General features: G+C 51.1%; 1 protein-coding gene across 2 annotated transcripts; it reads left to right on the top strand.

Moving 5' to 3' along the window:
* The first annotated feature begins 10,379 nt into the window (after positions 1–10,379).
* On the top strand, positions 10,380–13,104 carry LOC308572243 (rhomboid-related protein 4-like). 2 transcript variants are annotated; one of them, XM_081168233.1, is made up of 3 exons: positions 10,380–10,792; positions 11,193–11,328; positions 12,932–13,104. In XM_081168233.1, exons 1-3 carry the CDS (start codon positions 10,435–10,437, stop codon positions 12,999–13,001), a joined length of 564 nt encoding a protein of 187 aa, XP_081024359.1. In that variant the 5' UTR covers positions 10,380–10,434; the 3' UTR covers positions 13,002–13,104. The 2 variants fall into 2 exon arrangements, with proteins under 2 accessions (XP_081024359.1, XP_081024358.1); XM_081168232.1 differs by having other exon boundaries at positions 11,187–11,328.
* The last annotated feature ends 1,451 nt before the right edge of the window (positions 13,105–14,555 follow it).

The raw sequence follows: 14,555 nt of genomic DNA, 5'->3' as shown, positions 1-14,555 counted from the left end.
TAATTTTTTTGTTTTTTATTTGCAGGTTTGGGTGATTGGCGTGGAGGAAGAGGTTTCTGGGGGAGGAAGTTCTGAGTCACAGGATCGTAGAACGGCAGATTTGCAAGGGACCCCCAAAACTCACCTAGCCTATCCCCCCAAAATGCAGGCATCGTATAGCCTCTCTTCACGTGCAGGCAGGAAAATCCCAGAGGAAGATTGCTCTGTTAAATTCCAGCTAAGCGTTTGCATCCCCGATTAACGCCTTGATCGGGCAATTCATGCGATGCTATGACCCCTTCTGAACCAGAATATTAAATCGGGGCTTGGTGCAAGGATCGGGCCCCTACCCAGTTACGATGAGAGACGTCCTCGAGAAAAAAGGATCAAGGTTAAACAAGGGCAGACAGAGGGCAGGAAACTATTTACACCAAACACTTGGGCCCCTGATAAGCTATCTCTGCGGCAGGCGTTGCCCCCCCTGCCCCCCCCTGAGAAAAATCCTTGGACAAGACCTTGGAGGTTAGAACATCAGACAAGGTTAGTGGGCCCCCCCGCCTCCGTCCTGTGGCAGGGAGTTCCACAGATGAACTGTGTGCTGAGTGAGGAAGGGCTTTCTTTCATCTGCCCTGAATTCCTGCACCGCAGAGGGTTGGGCTGGATGACCCCTAGGGGTCCCTTCTGACCCTATGTTCTTCTATGAATCTTCTGACATCCAGCTTCCTTGGAAACCCTCAAATTCTAGCCTTAGGGGAGAGTTAGGATAGCTTTTTCCCTGGTCTCTGGGAATCTCTAGGGACCAGAGATTCTTAGAAGACTGGAGTAAATATTTGAAAAGCAATTGTAATAAACAGATGGCACTAGTAGGACTGCAAGAAGTTCTGTAAGGAGGACGATGCGAAATATTGCAAGGAAGACTATGAAAAGAATTATTAGTTAATGATAATTAAAAGCAATAGAGAAATAATTAAGAAATGCAGAATAAGTGATAAGGAACAGAAAATCTTCAGAGGCTGTTGACGGAAGTCTAAAATATTAAGTAAGATAAGGAGTTATGTTAAATGACTGTTGGAAATGATATGTTAAAAAATTAATAAAAATGTATATATATTAAAAAAGATAGCTTTTCCCTGTGCGTTTTCCCCACGACATGAGTAATATTATAATAATCTACCATGGGCCAGGCTGATTCACGAGGCCCTGATCGTTAGGGGCTCCTAACGATGATGACCTGGACTTCTGCTGCATCGTCGTCCCCGTCCCCCCGGCAGAACACCCCCCTTTGCTGGGACCCCAAAGCTCAGGCCTCCTCTGCCAGCCCACGGTGCCCCCGCAGCTTCACCCACGTCAAGCCCATTTACTGGAATTGGAGCTAATAAAATTTGTTCCTGGCTCGCGGAGAGAAAGGAGGAGAAGTGGAAGGAGGGAGCGATAAACAATTAGGGCCTTAATTATACTGAGCACGGCTTCCTCTGGGTTTTCTGCGGTGGTCTAAGTGGTTTTGGAGATGAGCTCGGGGCTTATGCCGCAGCAGGGCAGGGAGTGGGGGAATCGAAATCTTGACACCCCTCCCCTTTCCCTGACTAATTAATTAAAAACAACAACAACGAAGGGGCTTATCACAGAATTGTAGCATTGGAAGGGACCCCCAAAGGTCATCCATCCCAACCCCCCTGCAATACAGGAATCCCAGCTTCTGACACCAGAAAGAATGGCTTTCGTGGGCGAAAGTTTCTTTCGTCAGATGCGCGTTACGTTCTTGGGAGCAGGCCTCCCGTTTTATCTTCACAGCAGCCCTGCGAGGAAGCCTAGCCATGAAATAATAATAATAATAATAATAATAATAATAATAATAATAATAAATTATTTATATCCCGCCCATCTGGCTGAGTTTCCCCAGCCACTCTGGGCAGCTCCCAATCAAGTGTTAAAAACAGTACAGCATTAAATATTAAAAACTTCCCTGAACAGGGCTGCCTTCAGATGTCTTTTAAAGATAGGATAGCTGCTTATTGCCTTGACATCTGCTGGGAGGGAGTTCCACAGGGTGGGCGCCACCACCGAGAAGGCCCCTTCCCTGGTTCCCTGTAACCTCGCTTCTCGCAATGAGGGAACTGTCAGAAGACCCTCAGAACTGGATCTCAGTGTCTGGGCCGAAAGATGGGGGTGGAGACGCTCCTTCAGGTATACAGGACCAGTGGAATTTGCTGCCAAGGAGTGTGGTGGAGTCTCCTTCTTTGGAGGTCTTTAAGCAGAGGCTTGACAACCATATGTCAGGAGTGCTCTGATGGTGTTTCCTGCTTGGCAGGGGGTTGGACTCGGTGGCCCTTGTGGTCTCTTCCAACTCTAGGATTCTATGATTCTAAGGCCGTTTAGGGCTTTAAAGGTCAGCACCAACACTTTGAATTGTGCTCGGAAACATACTGGGAGCCAATGCAGATCTCTCAGGACCGGTGTTATGTGGTCCCGGCGGCCACTCCCAGTCACCAGTCTAGCTGCCGCATTCTGGATTAATTGTAGTTTCCGGGTCACCTTCAAAGGTAGCCCCACATAGAGCACATGGCAGTAGTCCAAGCGAGAGATAACCAGAACATGAACCACTCTGGCCAGACAGTCCGCGGGCAGGGAGGGTCTCATCCTGCGTACCAGATGAAGCTGGCAGACAGCCGCCCTGGACACAGAATTGACCTGTGCCTCCATGGACAGCTGTGAGTCCAAAATGACTCCCAGGCTGCGCACCTGGTCTTTCAGGGGCACAGTAGCCCCATTCAGGACCAGGGAGTCCTCCACACCTGCCCGCCTCCTGTCCCCCAAAAACAGTCCTTCTGTCTTGTCAGGATTCAACCTCAATCTGTTAGCCGCCATCCATCCTCCAACCGCCTCCAGACACTCACACAGGACCTTCACCGCCTTCACTGGTTCTGATTTAAAGGAGAGGTAGAGCTGAAACATAGCGGCCAAAGGTCACCTCCTGACCTTTGTAGGTGAGTTGGGAATTTGAGGGAAAGGGTGTCTAGAGTTTAGGGCCCAGCTGTGATGAAAATGATGTATAGGCGGCATATTACTCCTGTGAAACTAGCTAGAATGTATAAACTCAGTAATAAATGTTGGGAATGTAAAGAAAAAGAAGGAACATTTTATCACATGTGGTGGGAATGTAAAAAAAGTGAAAAACTTCTGGGAAATGATATATAACGAGATGAAAAAGATGTCGAAATACACATTTATTAAGAAACCAGAAGCAATTTTACTTGGCATTGTAGGAGATGATATAAACAGAAAGGATTGTAAGTTGTTTCTACAGTGGTGCCCCGCAAGACGAATGCCTCGCAAGACGAAAAACTCGCTAGACGAAAGGGTTTTTCGGTTTTTGCGTTGCTTCGCTAGATGAATTTCCCTATGGGCTTGCTTCGCTTTTTTCTTAAAGCCGCTTGAAGAGGCGCAGTTGCGGCGGACCGTGCTTCGCAAGACGAAAAACATCGCAAGACGAAAAGACTCGGACCGTGCTTTGCAAGACGAAAAACATCGCAAGACAAAAAGACTCGCGGAACGAATTAATTTCGTCTTGCAAGGCACCACTGTATATGCAGTGACGGCAGCAAGAATATTACTGGCGCAAAAATGGAAGCAGGAAGAACTACCGACGAAAGAAGAATGGCGGATGAAACTGATGGACTATGCAGAATTGGATAAATTAACTGGAAGGATCTGAAACCTGCGGGGTCAGAGATTCTTGAAAGACTGGAGTAAATATATGAACTGTTTGAAAAGTAATTGTGATGAACAGATTACCCTCGTAGGATTGCAAGAAGTTTTGTAAGGAGAATTACAGTGGTACCTCAGGTTACATATGCTTCAGGTTACATACGCTTCAGGTTACAGACTCCACTAACCCAGAAATAGTGCTTCAGGTTGAGAACAGAAATCATGCTCCAGCGGCGCAACAGCAGCAGGAGGCCCCATTAGCTAAAGTGGTGCTTCAGGTTAAGAACAGGTTCAGGTTAAGTATGGACCTCCAGAACGAATTAAGTACTTAACCCGAGGTACCACTGTATATGAAATATTGCAAGAAAGACTATGAGAGAATTGTTGTTGTTGTTTAGTTATGTCCGCCTCTTCGTGACCCCCTGGACCAGAGCACGCCAGGCCCTCCTGTCTTCCACTGCCTCCCGCAGTCTGGTCAAACTCATGCTGGTAGCTTCGAGAACACTGTCCCACCATCTCGTCCTCCGTCGTCCCCTTCTCCTTGCGCCCTCCATCTTTCCCAACATCAGGGTCTTTTCCAGGGAGTCTTCTCTTCTCATGAGGTGGCCAAAGTCTTGGAGCCTCAGCTTCAGGATCTGTCCTTCCAGTGAGCACTCAGGGCTGATTTCCTTCAGAATGGAGAGGTTTGATCTTCTTGCAGTCCATGGGCCTCTCAAGAGTCTCCTCCAGCACCAGAATTCAAAAGCATCAATTTTTCGGCGATCATTCTTCTTTAATAGATATATTAAGAAATGCAGAATAAGTGATGAAAGGCGGAAAATCATCAGAGGCGTAGATGGAAGTCTAAAGCAATGTATAAGATAAGAAGTTACGGTATGTGATTGTTGGAAATGATATGTTAAAAAACTAATTATAGTGGTACCTCGGGTTAAGTACTTAATTCGTTCCGGAGGTCTGTTCTTAACCTGAAACTGTTCTTAACCTGAAGCACCACTTTAGCTAATGGGGCCTCCCGCTGCTGCCACACCGCCAGAGCATGATTTCTGTTCTCACCCTGAAGCAAAGTTCTTATCCCGAGGTACTATTTCTGGATTAGTGGAGTCTGTCACTTGAAGCGTATGTAACCCGAGGTACCACTGTGTGTGTGTGTGTGTGTGTGTGTGTGTGTATGTGTATATATATGGGAGTTATAGCTCAGCAGCGCCTGGAGGGCAGCGCTTTGGGGACGGCTACTCGGTGGTGCATTGATGTGCTCAGACAAACGGACAAAGCAAAGCCAGTGAGGGAACAAGGCTGCAGACCCTGCTGCAGAAATCTTGTATGCATTCATGCGCCCAAACCCTCAATAAGCCTTGCGTCCTTCCTGGGAGATGGTGTGCGCACACCTGTCGACATGTTGCTGGCTCTCTGTTCCAGCAGCACCTGTAAGTGCCTCTCCTTGATATAAAATCGGTTCCTTCTCCTTCCTCCGCCCCTCGACCCATCCTCAGCCTCCACCAGAGAGGTGGTCTCGGGCACAAGACTGCAACCCACCCAATGCACCAGGGGTTGTTTTGGGTGCCACCAAACTCCCTGTTTACTAAACCCAAAGCCTCCTGCTGTCTGCACATCCCTCGGCGTTTGTGGGCAAACAGTCTCTGCTTCTGTTGCCAGCCAGCCAGCCATGGCACGTGGCCCAGGGCAAGCGCTGCTGTGTTGCCATCACACACACAAGGGTGTTGCACGAAAGCAACGCTGACCTCTGGGGTCTGCTGCCCCAGGAGATCTTCTCACGTAGCTCCTGGTTATACCGTGCACCTCACTCTGGCAAGAGACACAGCGATGGCCCCAACCTGTGTGGCTTTAAAGTAAAGGTAAAGGGACCCCTGACCATTAGGTTCAGTCGTGGACAACTCTGGGGTTGCGGCGCTCATCCCGCTTTAGTGGCCGAGGGAGCCAGCGTACAGCTTCTGGGTCATGTGGCCAGCAGGACGAAGCCGCTTCTGGCGAACCAGAGCAGCGCACGGAAATGCCGTTTACCTTCCCACCGGAGCAGTACCTGTTTATCTACTTGCACTTTGACGTGCTTTCGAACTGCTAGGTTGGCAGGAGCAGGGACCGAGCAATGGGAGCTCACCCCGACGCGGGGATTCGAACCGCCGAACTTCTGATCGGCAAGCCCAAGGCTCTGTGTGGCTTTAGAAGGGGGTTAATAATAATAAAATTTTATTTATATCCTGCCCTCCCTAGCCGAAGCCGGGCTCAGAGCGGCTAACAATAAAAGTAACACAGCATTCTAAAATCAATTCATTCTAAAATCAATTCTGAATCAAATTAATGGCAACCATTGGGCTAGAGTTCTGCGAGGATTACCAAAGGAGGGGGTCAGGCTGTGCCTTGGCCAAAGGCCTGGTGGAACAGCTCCGTCTTGCAGGCCCTGCGGAAAGATGTCAAGTCCCGCAGGGCTCTAGTCTCTTGTGACAGAGCATTCCACCAGATCGGGGCCACAGCCGGAAAAGTCCTGGCTCTGGTTGAGGCCAGCCTAACCTCCCTGTGGTCCGGGACCTCCAAGATGTTTTTGTTTGAAGACCATAAGGTCCTCCATGGGACATACCAGGAGAGGTGGTCCCGTAGGTACGAGGGTCCTAGGCCATATAGGGCTTTAAAGGTTAAAACCAGCACCTTGAACCCGGCCCTGTACTCCACCAGTAGCCAGTGCAGCTGGTATAGCACCGGGTGAAGTGATCTTGCAGCGAGGACCCCGTAAGGAGTCTCACTGCGGCATTCTGTACCCGCTGGAGTTTCTGGGTCAGTCTCAAGGGCAGCCCCATGTAGAGCGAGTTACAATAACCCAGTCTGGAGGTGACCGTCGTGTGGATCAAAGTGGCTAGGTCAGGGCGAGAGAGGTAAGGCGAATTCATGAAGGAGGAGACGCATGAATGCTAGCCATGAAGGCAGCTGGAGGCAGCCGTGATTCTGAATGCCAGCTGCAAAGTTGAAGTGTTAAGGGAGAGGGAGAAAAATCATAGCATCGTAGAGTCTGGAGGGACCCCAGGGGTCATCCAGCCCAACCCGCTGCATGCAATGCAGGAATCTCAGCTAAAACTTCCATGGCAGATGGCCACCCAACCTCTGCTTAAAAACCTCCAAGGAAGGAGAGTCTACCACCTTCTGAGAGAGTCTGTTCCACTGTCAAACTGCTCTAGTCATCAGAATGTTCTTCCTGATGTTTAGTCGGAATCTTCTTTCTTTGTAACTTGAAGCCACGGGTTTGGGTCCTACCCTCCAGAGCAGGAGAAAACAAGTTTGCACCACCTTCCATGGGACAGCCCTTCAGATACTTGAAGACAGCTCTCATATCTCCTCTGAAATGAAAAATTTAAGGTCTTAGATATATATAATAAATGTTCATAAATGTACCAACCAAGCGCATACATAGATGCGTGGACCACATTTCTAGAGCAGCACAGGAGGACCGCCCTGAAACCATTTTCAAATGCTTTCTCTGCAATGTCAAAGTCAAATGGGAAAGCCTCCCCATTGTCTTTTCTTTCAGAAATCCTGTCTTAAGGGTATGTCTGTGTATGAATAGGGTGTGAGCCTGTGACCTGGCTCAGGAACTAAGTATTTGTCATTACAAAAGGCTGGCCAGGCTCCCCAGGGTATCCAATCAAGTGACCATTAACAGGTAACCTGCCAGACAGGAGGTAAACAAGGCACTCAGATTTCTGCTGTAGACCGCCTTTTCTGTGATGTATGTATGATGTATCTGGGGGTGGTCTTGGACTCCAGGGCTGGCAATTTAAAATGTCTATATAAGGGGGGCCACACCTGGGTTCTGCGTCCTCCTCCTTTCCTACCTGTGAGGGGAGCACCTTGTTGCAACAGTTCAATAAAGATTAGGCTTACTAGCTGCTTTGCTTCTCAATATTCTCTGCTTGGCCTCTGTTCTTTTCTCCGACCGATGGAGAACCTACAAAGGACTCTATAAGGGCTCTTGTGTCCCCCATAAGGGAATAAGGGCAGATTTTCGTTTATTACACCTCTCAGCCTCCTCTTTTCCAGGCTAAACATCCCAAACTCCCTCAACCGTTCCCCATAAGCCTCGGTTCCCAGCCCCTTCATCGTCTTGGGTCTCCCTCCTCTGCAAACATTACAGCTTGTCAGCATCCTTTGTAAATTGTGGCGCCCAGAACGGGATACTGTGTCTATCCACTTTCTCCATGTCGTGCGTAATTTTTAAAACTTCTATCGTGTCGCCTCTTAACTTGCCTTTTTTCTAAACTAAAAAGCACCAAATACTGCAATTTTCCTATATAGCGGCATCACACCTTACAAATACTTCCAGAATGTGGCTATAACCCTATTTGCTTCCACCAAGAGAAATCCAGTTAATGGTTTCCCTCCCAAGCCCTGGTTCTCATTTAAATCCTGATTCAGTAACGCAAGCTCCAAAAACTTAGTAATTTTACTTTCCTTGATGGCGTGCATGTTCTTTTTCCTTTTTTTTATTCTTATCTGTCTTATGTTTTATATTCTATTTATATACCGGTTCAATGTTTAGCTGTCCTAGTTCTGTGTATGTTTACATTTTATCACCAGGGGATGTTGGCGGTTGTTGTTTTTTAACTGGAGGTTTGAAGCTTCTCCGTAGAGGAAGTTTTCCTCGAAAAGCAGACTGTGCATTTCAAGGAAAACAAAAAACAAACACCAGCACTCGTGTTGGTCACAGGAAAGAGCCTCGTGGCACAACTTAAAAGACTTAACTCATTTTATTATGCCATGAGCCAGCTTTCTGCAAGCTCCTGCCCTCCAGAGGTTTTGGACTACATTCCCCATCAGCTCCAGCCGGTGTGGTCATATGATGCCCCAGGGGCCTGATGGGAGTTGTAGTCCAAAACATCTGGAAGAGGGAAAGCCAGCTGACTGGCATAAATAAACATCTGCAGAGTGTGAAGGGATGGACACTAGATGGAGCTTTAGGGTTTTGGAACAGGCCTTACTCAAGGTTTTTATCCCTCTCTCAGGATACCCGAACTCATGGCCGTCCAATGAAGCTGGGCTCTGAAGATTCAGAACAGGAAAAAGAATGTTCATGCAGCGTAGGATTAAACTTTGGAACTCTCCTGCACGATGTTAACGGTGAAATCTGGACAAAAAACAAGGACCCCAGCCAGGAATCCCAGAGCAAAAAAAACAGCAGCCAGTCGGCTTGGTCTTGATTGAAGTCTGTCGCCACAGGACTCCCACCTGCCACCAGGTGGAACAAGATGGAAGCCTCATACAAGAGAGAACCCAAACTTTTATTAGCTGCTCATCCCCATGTTACACCCCCCAAACTACATCACTCATACATCACGGTTACATCATGAAAGGGGAGCTCTGGTGGCAGTAATCTGAGCATCCTGGACCCTGCCCCATGGTTCCCCTTGCCCTCCACCAAACACCCATCAAGTGTAACAAAAGAGATATTCACATTTCCCTGTTTCCAAGCCAAGTCAATCCCACCCTGGGTCTGTTATTTCTGGAATGGCTACCTGTCTGGCACTCAGGTATCAGGAGGCCAGGGATTATCACTCAGGCAGAGGGGCTGCTGAGGAGCTGAGCTCACAGGTCTAGATGAATTTCTGATGTTTTCCCAGTGAGCCAGTAAATAGAGACATTTATCAGTGAATTCTTACATTTGGTAACGGTGCAGCAGAGGCCTTTTGAATAGAGAGGAAGAAACTGTGACGAAGTGTTATGTGGGGACAAATCACAAAAGTCACAGAAGTGATTGTGCTGATTTTGGTTGCATGTGCATGATATCTGCTGGAGGGGCAAACCCCCCCCCCAACCTATACATAAATTCCTGCAACGAGCCTGATCCGGCAGGCACCCCTTGTGTTCTTAGACTTCCTGAAAGTCCACAGAGGTCCACCCTCTTCCAAAAGTGGTCATTCCGACGCCCCGTGGCACAGGGTGTTTGGGGCTGCAGGGCAGCTGCCCTGGACGCAAAACTGTTAGGGGTGCAAAATTTCAAAAGGGGGGGAAAGTAGTAATACCCTCTAGGTCAGCTATTCTCAACTTGTGGGTCCTCAAATGTTGGACTACAACTCCCATCATCCCTGAGCTCTGGCCTTGCTAGCTAGGGATGATGGGAGTTGTAGTCCCAACAACATCTGGGGACCCACAGGTTGAGAACCGCTGCTCTAGGTATTTGAAGATCATCTCTCCTCTTTTCCAGTTCCTTCAACCATTCCTCATAAGGCTTAAATTCCAGACCCTTGTTCCTCTCACTTTTCCTCCTCTGCACACACCTTCCAGCTTGTCAGTCTCCTTAAACTGTGGCACCCGGAAGAAAGTTCCACTCTGCGCTGCGTAGAACCATAGAACTGTAGAATTGGAAGGGACCTCCAAAGGCCATCTATTCCAGCCCCCTACAATGCAGGGAGAAAGAAGTCCTGCCTTTCCCCTGCCCTGGGGTTCCCTTAACAAGCCACCCCTTTCCCAGGGGGCTCTGGGAATTGGAGTACGAGGGTCTTCTCAAGACTCTCAGCTGCCCTTAAGGAACTACAACTCCCAGGATTCCTTGGGTGTGGGCGGGGAGAGGGGGGCAGCGTCTTCTTAAAGGGGCCTGATGCTGGCCCAGGTGGGGCCCTTAGGATTGAGGAGGAGGGAGGGTCAAAGGTCGCAAAGGCCTGCATCAGCCTTGAGGTCACAGAAGGAGCCCTCCCCCATTCCTCCTCTTGCTCTCCTGGCCCCCAGCCTGGGGGCAGGCAGCCCCCACCCATGGTGCCCTGGGCCACCCTGGCCCTGGTGGGCATGAACCTCGCCCTCTTCTGGCACCCTCTCCATCCACCCGGGGCTGCCTGCCTGAGCGTGAGGACGGTGTGGGACCGGGGCCAGTGGCAGAGGCTCTTCCTGGCCCCCTTCCACCACCTGGGCCCCGCTCACCTCCTCATGAACATGGCCACGCTCCTGTGGCTGGGCCACGGGGTGGAGCAGGAGGTGGGCAGCCTGCGGACGGGCATCCTGCTCCTGGCCTTGGCCCTCGTGGGGGGGCTCTTCCACCTGGCACTGAACACCCTCCTGGCCGCACTGACGGGGAACCTGTGGTACAGGGAGCACTGCGCCGTCGGCTTCTCAGGTGAGCTGGCTCTCCCATCCCCAACACGCTGCCCCCGGGGCTCTCCATCTCACTCGGAGTCATAGGGCTGCGAGAGTCGGAGGGGACCCCCAAAGCTCATCTAGTCCAACCCCCCCATGAAGTTGGGATTCCCAGACGTTTTCTAGCCACCCCTCCGCAATGCAGAGATCACAGCTGAAAAAACTCTGGCGGGTTATCACCCCATCTCCTCTTGAAAAGCTCCTGCAGATTCCAGACGTGGGGTTTTAAGAGTTGGGAGGGCCCTCCAAAGGACATCTAGTCCAACCCGCCCCGTGCGGCAATGCTGAATCGCCTCTGAGAAAGGGCCTGTGTCCAGAGGCAGAGGTCAGATGCTCCTTTCACGTGGCTCCTCCATCTTTTCCCTCCTTCCAAGCTGCAGGGGTCCTTTTCTCCCTGGAAGCCATGGGCAGGCAAGTGGAATCCGTCCCTGTGGCAACGATGTCCAGCGGGTTCACGGTCACGACCAGGTGGCTCTGCATCTTGGAATGCCTCCTCCTCGCCATCCTTTATCCCAGGTAAGCCCCGGATGCGAGTCAGGGAAGGGGAAAGAAACCCAAGCAGCAGGGAGCCGACATTCCTGCCCCAAGTGGGAGGTAGAAGATTCCCTCCCCCTCTTCTGAGGTCGTTCCAACACTCTAGACACGCTCAGAGGCACTCTTGTCATCGCCGCTTTCCACTTCCTCTGCTCGCTTAGGGCAGAATCCCAGCACGGAGGTCGCATAGTTAAACTGTGGAACTCTCTGCTGCAGGAAAAGCAGAGAAGCCACCTTTGGTCTTTACCCATCTGCGGCTGCAGAATTCTCCTTAAGATTTTAAGAAACAGGCCATCTGGCCACCTGCCAGGGGTTCTTGAGCTGTGGTCCCTGCATTGCAAGCAGCGGGTTGGGCTAGATGACCGCAAGGGGACCCCTTCCGACTCTACGGTTTTATGATTCCGTGATGAGCTTGTGCTGTGAGCTCTTTCCCCTAGAAGCAGCTTGAGTCACAGGAAGGAGAGGCTGAGTCATAGTGTGTGTGTGTGTGTGTGTTCTCCTGCAGGTGCAAGGCTGGCACAATACTTTTTGCAGCCTGGGGCAAACAGCGAGGTGCAGAATAACTGAGGGAACCACCAGCTGGCGACTGGACAGACCCCCAGGGCTTAGTGCAGGTGGGGCAGGAGCATGGGGCAAAGCCTCGTCCTCATAGAACGGTAGAGTCGGAAGGGATCCCCTGGGGTCATCCAGCCCAACCCGCTGCAAAGCAGGAATCTCAGCTAGATCACACACGGCAGGTGGACACCCAACCTTTTCCTTATAAGCCTCCAAGGAAGCCACCCACCTCTTGTGGGCGCCTGTTCCGCTTTTGAACGGCTCTTATGGTCAGGTGGTTCTTCCTGGCGCTTAGTCAGAATCTCAATGCCACGAGTTCGAGTCCTACCCTCCAGAGCAGCAGAAAAGAAGCTTGCTCTGCTTTCTATGTGATGGCCAGGCCAGGGTTGGTACTATATGCACAAGCCGCCTTGCCCCAGTGAGAAACCTGGCTTCCGAATTCTGCCCCAGCTGGATGTTTCTGAACAGCCTTTGGGGAAGCCCCACGTATCCCGTGTTGCAGTAGTAATAATAATAATTTTTTATACCCCACCCATCTGGCTGGGTTTCCCCAGCCACTCTGGGCGGCTTCCAACAAAACAGTAAAATACAATAACCTATTAGACATTAAAAGCTCCCCTAAAGAGGGCTGCCTTTAGATGTCTTCTAAAAGTTTGGTAGTTATTTTTCTCTTTGACATCTGAAGGGAGGGCGTTCCACAGGGTGGGTGCCACCACCGAGAAGGCCCTCTGCCTGGTTCCCTGTAACTTGGCTTCTCGCAATGAGGGAACCGCCAGAAGGCCCTCGGAGCTGGACCTCAGTGTCCGGGCTGGACGATGGGGGTGGAGACGCTCCTTCAGGTATCCTGGGCCTTTGAGGCCGTTTAGGGCTTTCAAGGTCAGCACCAACACTTTGAATTGTGCTCGGAAACATCCTGGGAGCCAATGCGGGTCTCTCAGGACCGGTGTTATGTGGTCTGGGCCGCCGCTCCAAGTCACCAGTCTAGCCTAATCTAACCCTGAGGTTATATGTCCACTTCTCCATCCTCCAGGAGTTCTCTCACCGGCCACGTCTCTGGAATACTGGCTGGGCTGGCCCTCTCCGCCGTCCCTCTGAACTAGGGCAGCGACTGAAGAGGCGAGCCTCTGGAGGAAGACCACCACCCGCAGAAGCCATCAGCGCCAGCCCCCCACCCACCATCTCAATAAAGCTGCCCTCCCTCTCTCCCTTCTCCCTCAAGTGATTCCTGAATCCAGCAGTGTCTGGCAGGTTCATAAAGGGGAAAGCTGACTCAGCCAGAGCAGGTTTCCTGTCCGAGGGCCGTGTTGGCAACCTGCCGGGGGCCACATGGTGGCGGTGAGCGTCCAGAGCAGGCCAACCATTGTCCAGTCTCCCTTCTGCACAAATAGGAGGCGGGCGAGCAGTGCAAACCTTTGAGAGGTTCCTCCACCACCCTCTTTCTCCATTCTGCGTTGCAGGGGGTTGGGATGGATGACCCCTAGGGGTCCCTTGTGGCTCATGCAGGTGAGCAGAAAGCGCCCAAGGGGAGGGCAAGGCCAGCAAGGGGTGGGAGCCTGGACAGGTCCAGGCCGAAGGCAACATTTGCCCCTGCACCAGGTTTCCCCCACCCTCTATGATGCAAAGCCTGCCTCAGGCAGGGAAGTCTTTTGCTACGAGTTCCCAGTTTCCAGGGCTAAGATCCACTGCTGAAAACAGGTTCGGACACCCAGCCTGTAGTGATACCCCGAATGTGACCGTGGAGATATCTGGTTTCCAGATATCTACCTGGTCCCTCCTTGCAATTTTAGCAGGTCGGCAGAAGAGCTGATTCATTGCATTTATATCCCTCCTTTAGGGACGTGGGTGGCGCTGTGGGTTAAACCACAGAGCCGAGGACTTGCCGATCAGAAGGTCGGCGGTTCGAATCCCCGCAACGGGGTGAGCTCCCGTTGCTCGGTCCCTGCTCCTGCCAACCTAGCAGTTCGAAAGCACGTCAAAGTGCAAGTAGATAAATAGGTACCACTCCGGCAGGAAGGTGAACAGTGTTTCCGTGCGCTGCTCTGGTTCGCCAGAAGTGGCTTAGTCATGCTGGCCACATGACCCGGAAGCTGTACGCCGGCTCCCTTGGCCAATAAAGCAAGATGAGCGCCACAACCCCAGAGTCGGCCACGACTGGACCTAATGGCCAGGGGTCCCTTTACCCATATCCCTTCCTTTCTCTCCAAGGTGGCCACCCTTCTCCTAATTTCTAGAATAACCCTGCGAGGAAAGTGAAGAGGCTGTGACTGACTCCCAGGTCACCTGGGGAGCTTCAAGATTGAGTGGGAATTCGAACCCAGACCTCCCAGGTCCTAGTCTGACACTCCAACCCAGTGTTTCCCAAACGTCGGGTCTCCATCTGTTTCTGGACTACAACTCCCATTGTCCCCTAGCTAGCAGGACCAGCGGTCAGGGATGATGGGAGCTGTAGTCCAAAAACAGCCAGAGACCCGACCTTTGGGAAACTCTGCTCTAACCACTGCACCACATTGCCTTCCTAGAGTTCTCCTGCTATGGCTCAGCTCTATCAATTAAGCCGGGGGGAAGCAAAATGCCATTCAGAGAAGGATCTGAAATGTTGCCCTCGAAGCTTGAACTGGGTGGACGTTCTAACTGCTTTGAGACCTTTTTCTTTA

The sequence above is a fragment of the Podarcis bocagei genome (assembly GCF_964188305.1).
Source record: "Podarcis bocagei genome assembly, chromosome: 13".
NCBI classification, from domain to species: Eukaryota; Metazoa; Chordata; class Lepidosauria; order Squamata; family Lacertidae; genus Podarcis; species Podarcis bocagei.
Note: the sequence above shows the minus strand (reverse complement) of the source record. Positions and strands in the feature narration are given on the sequence as shown.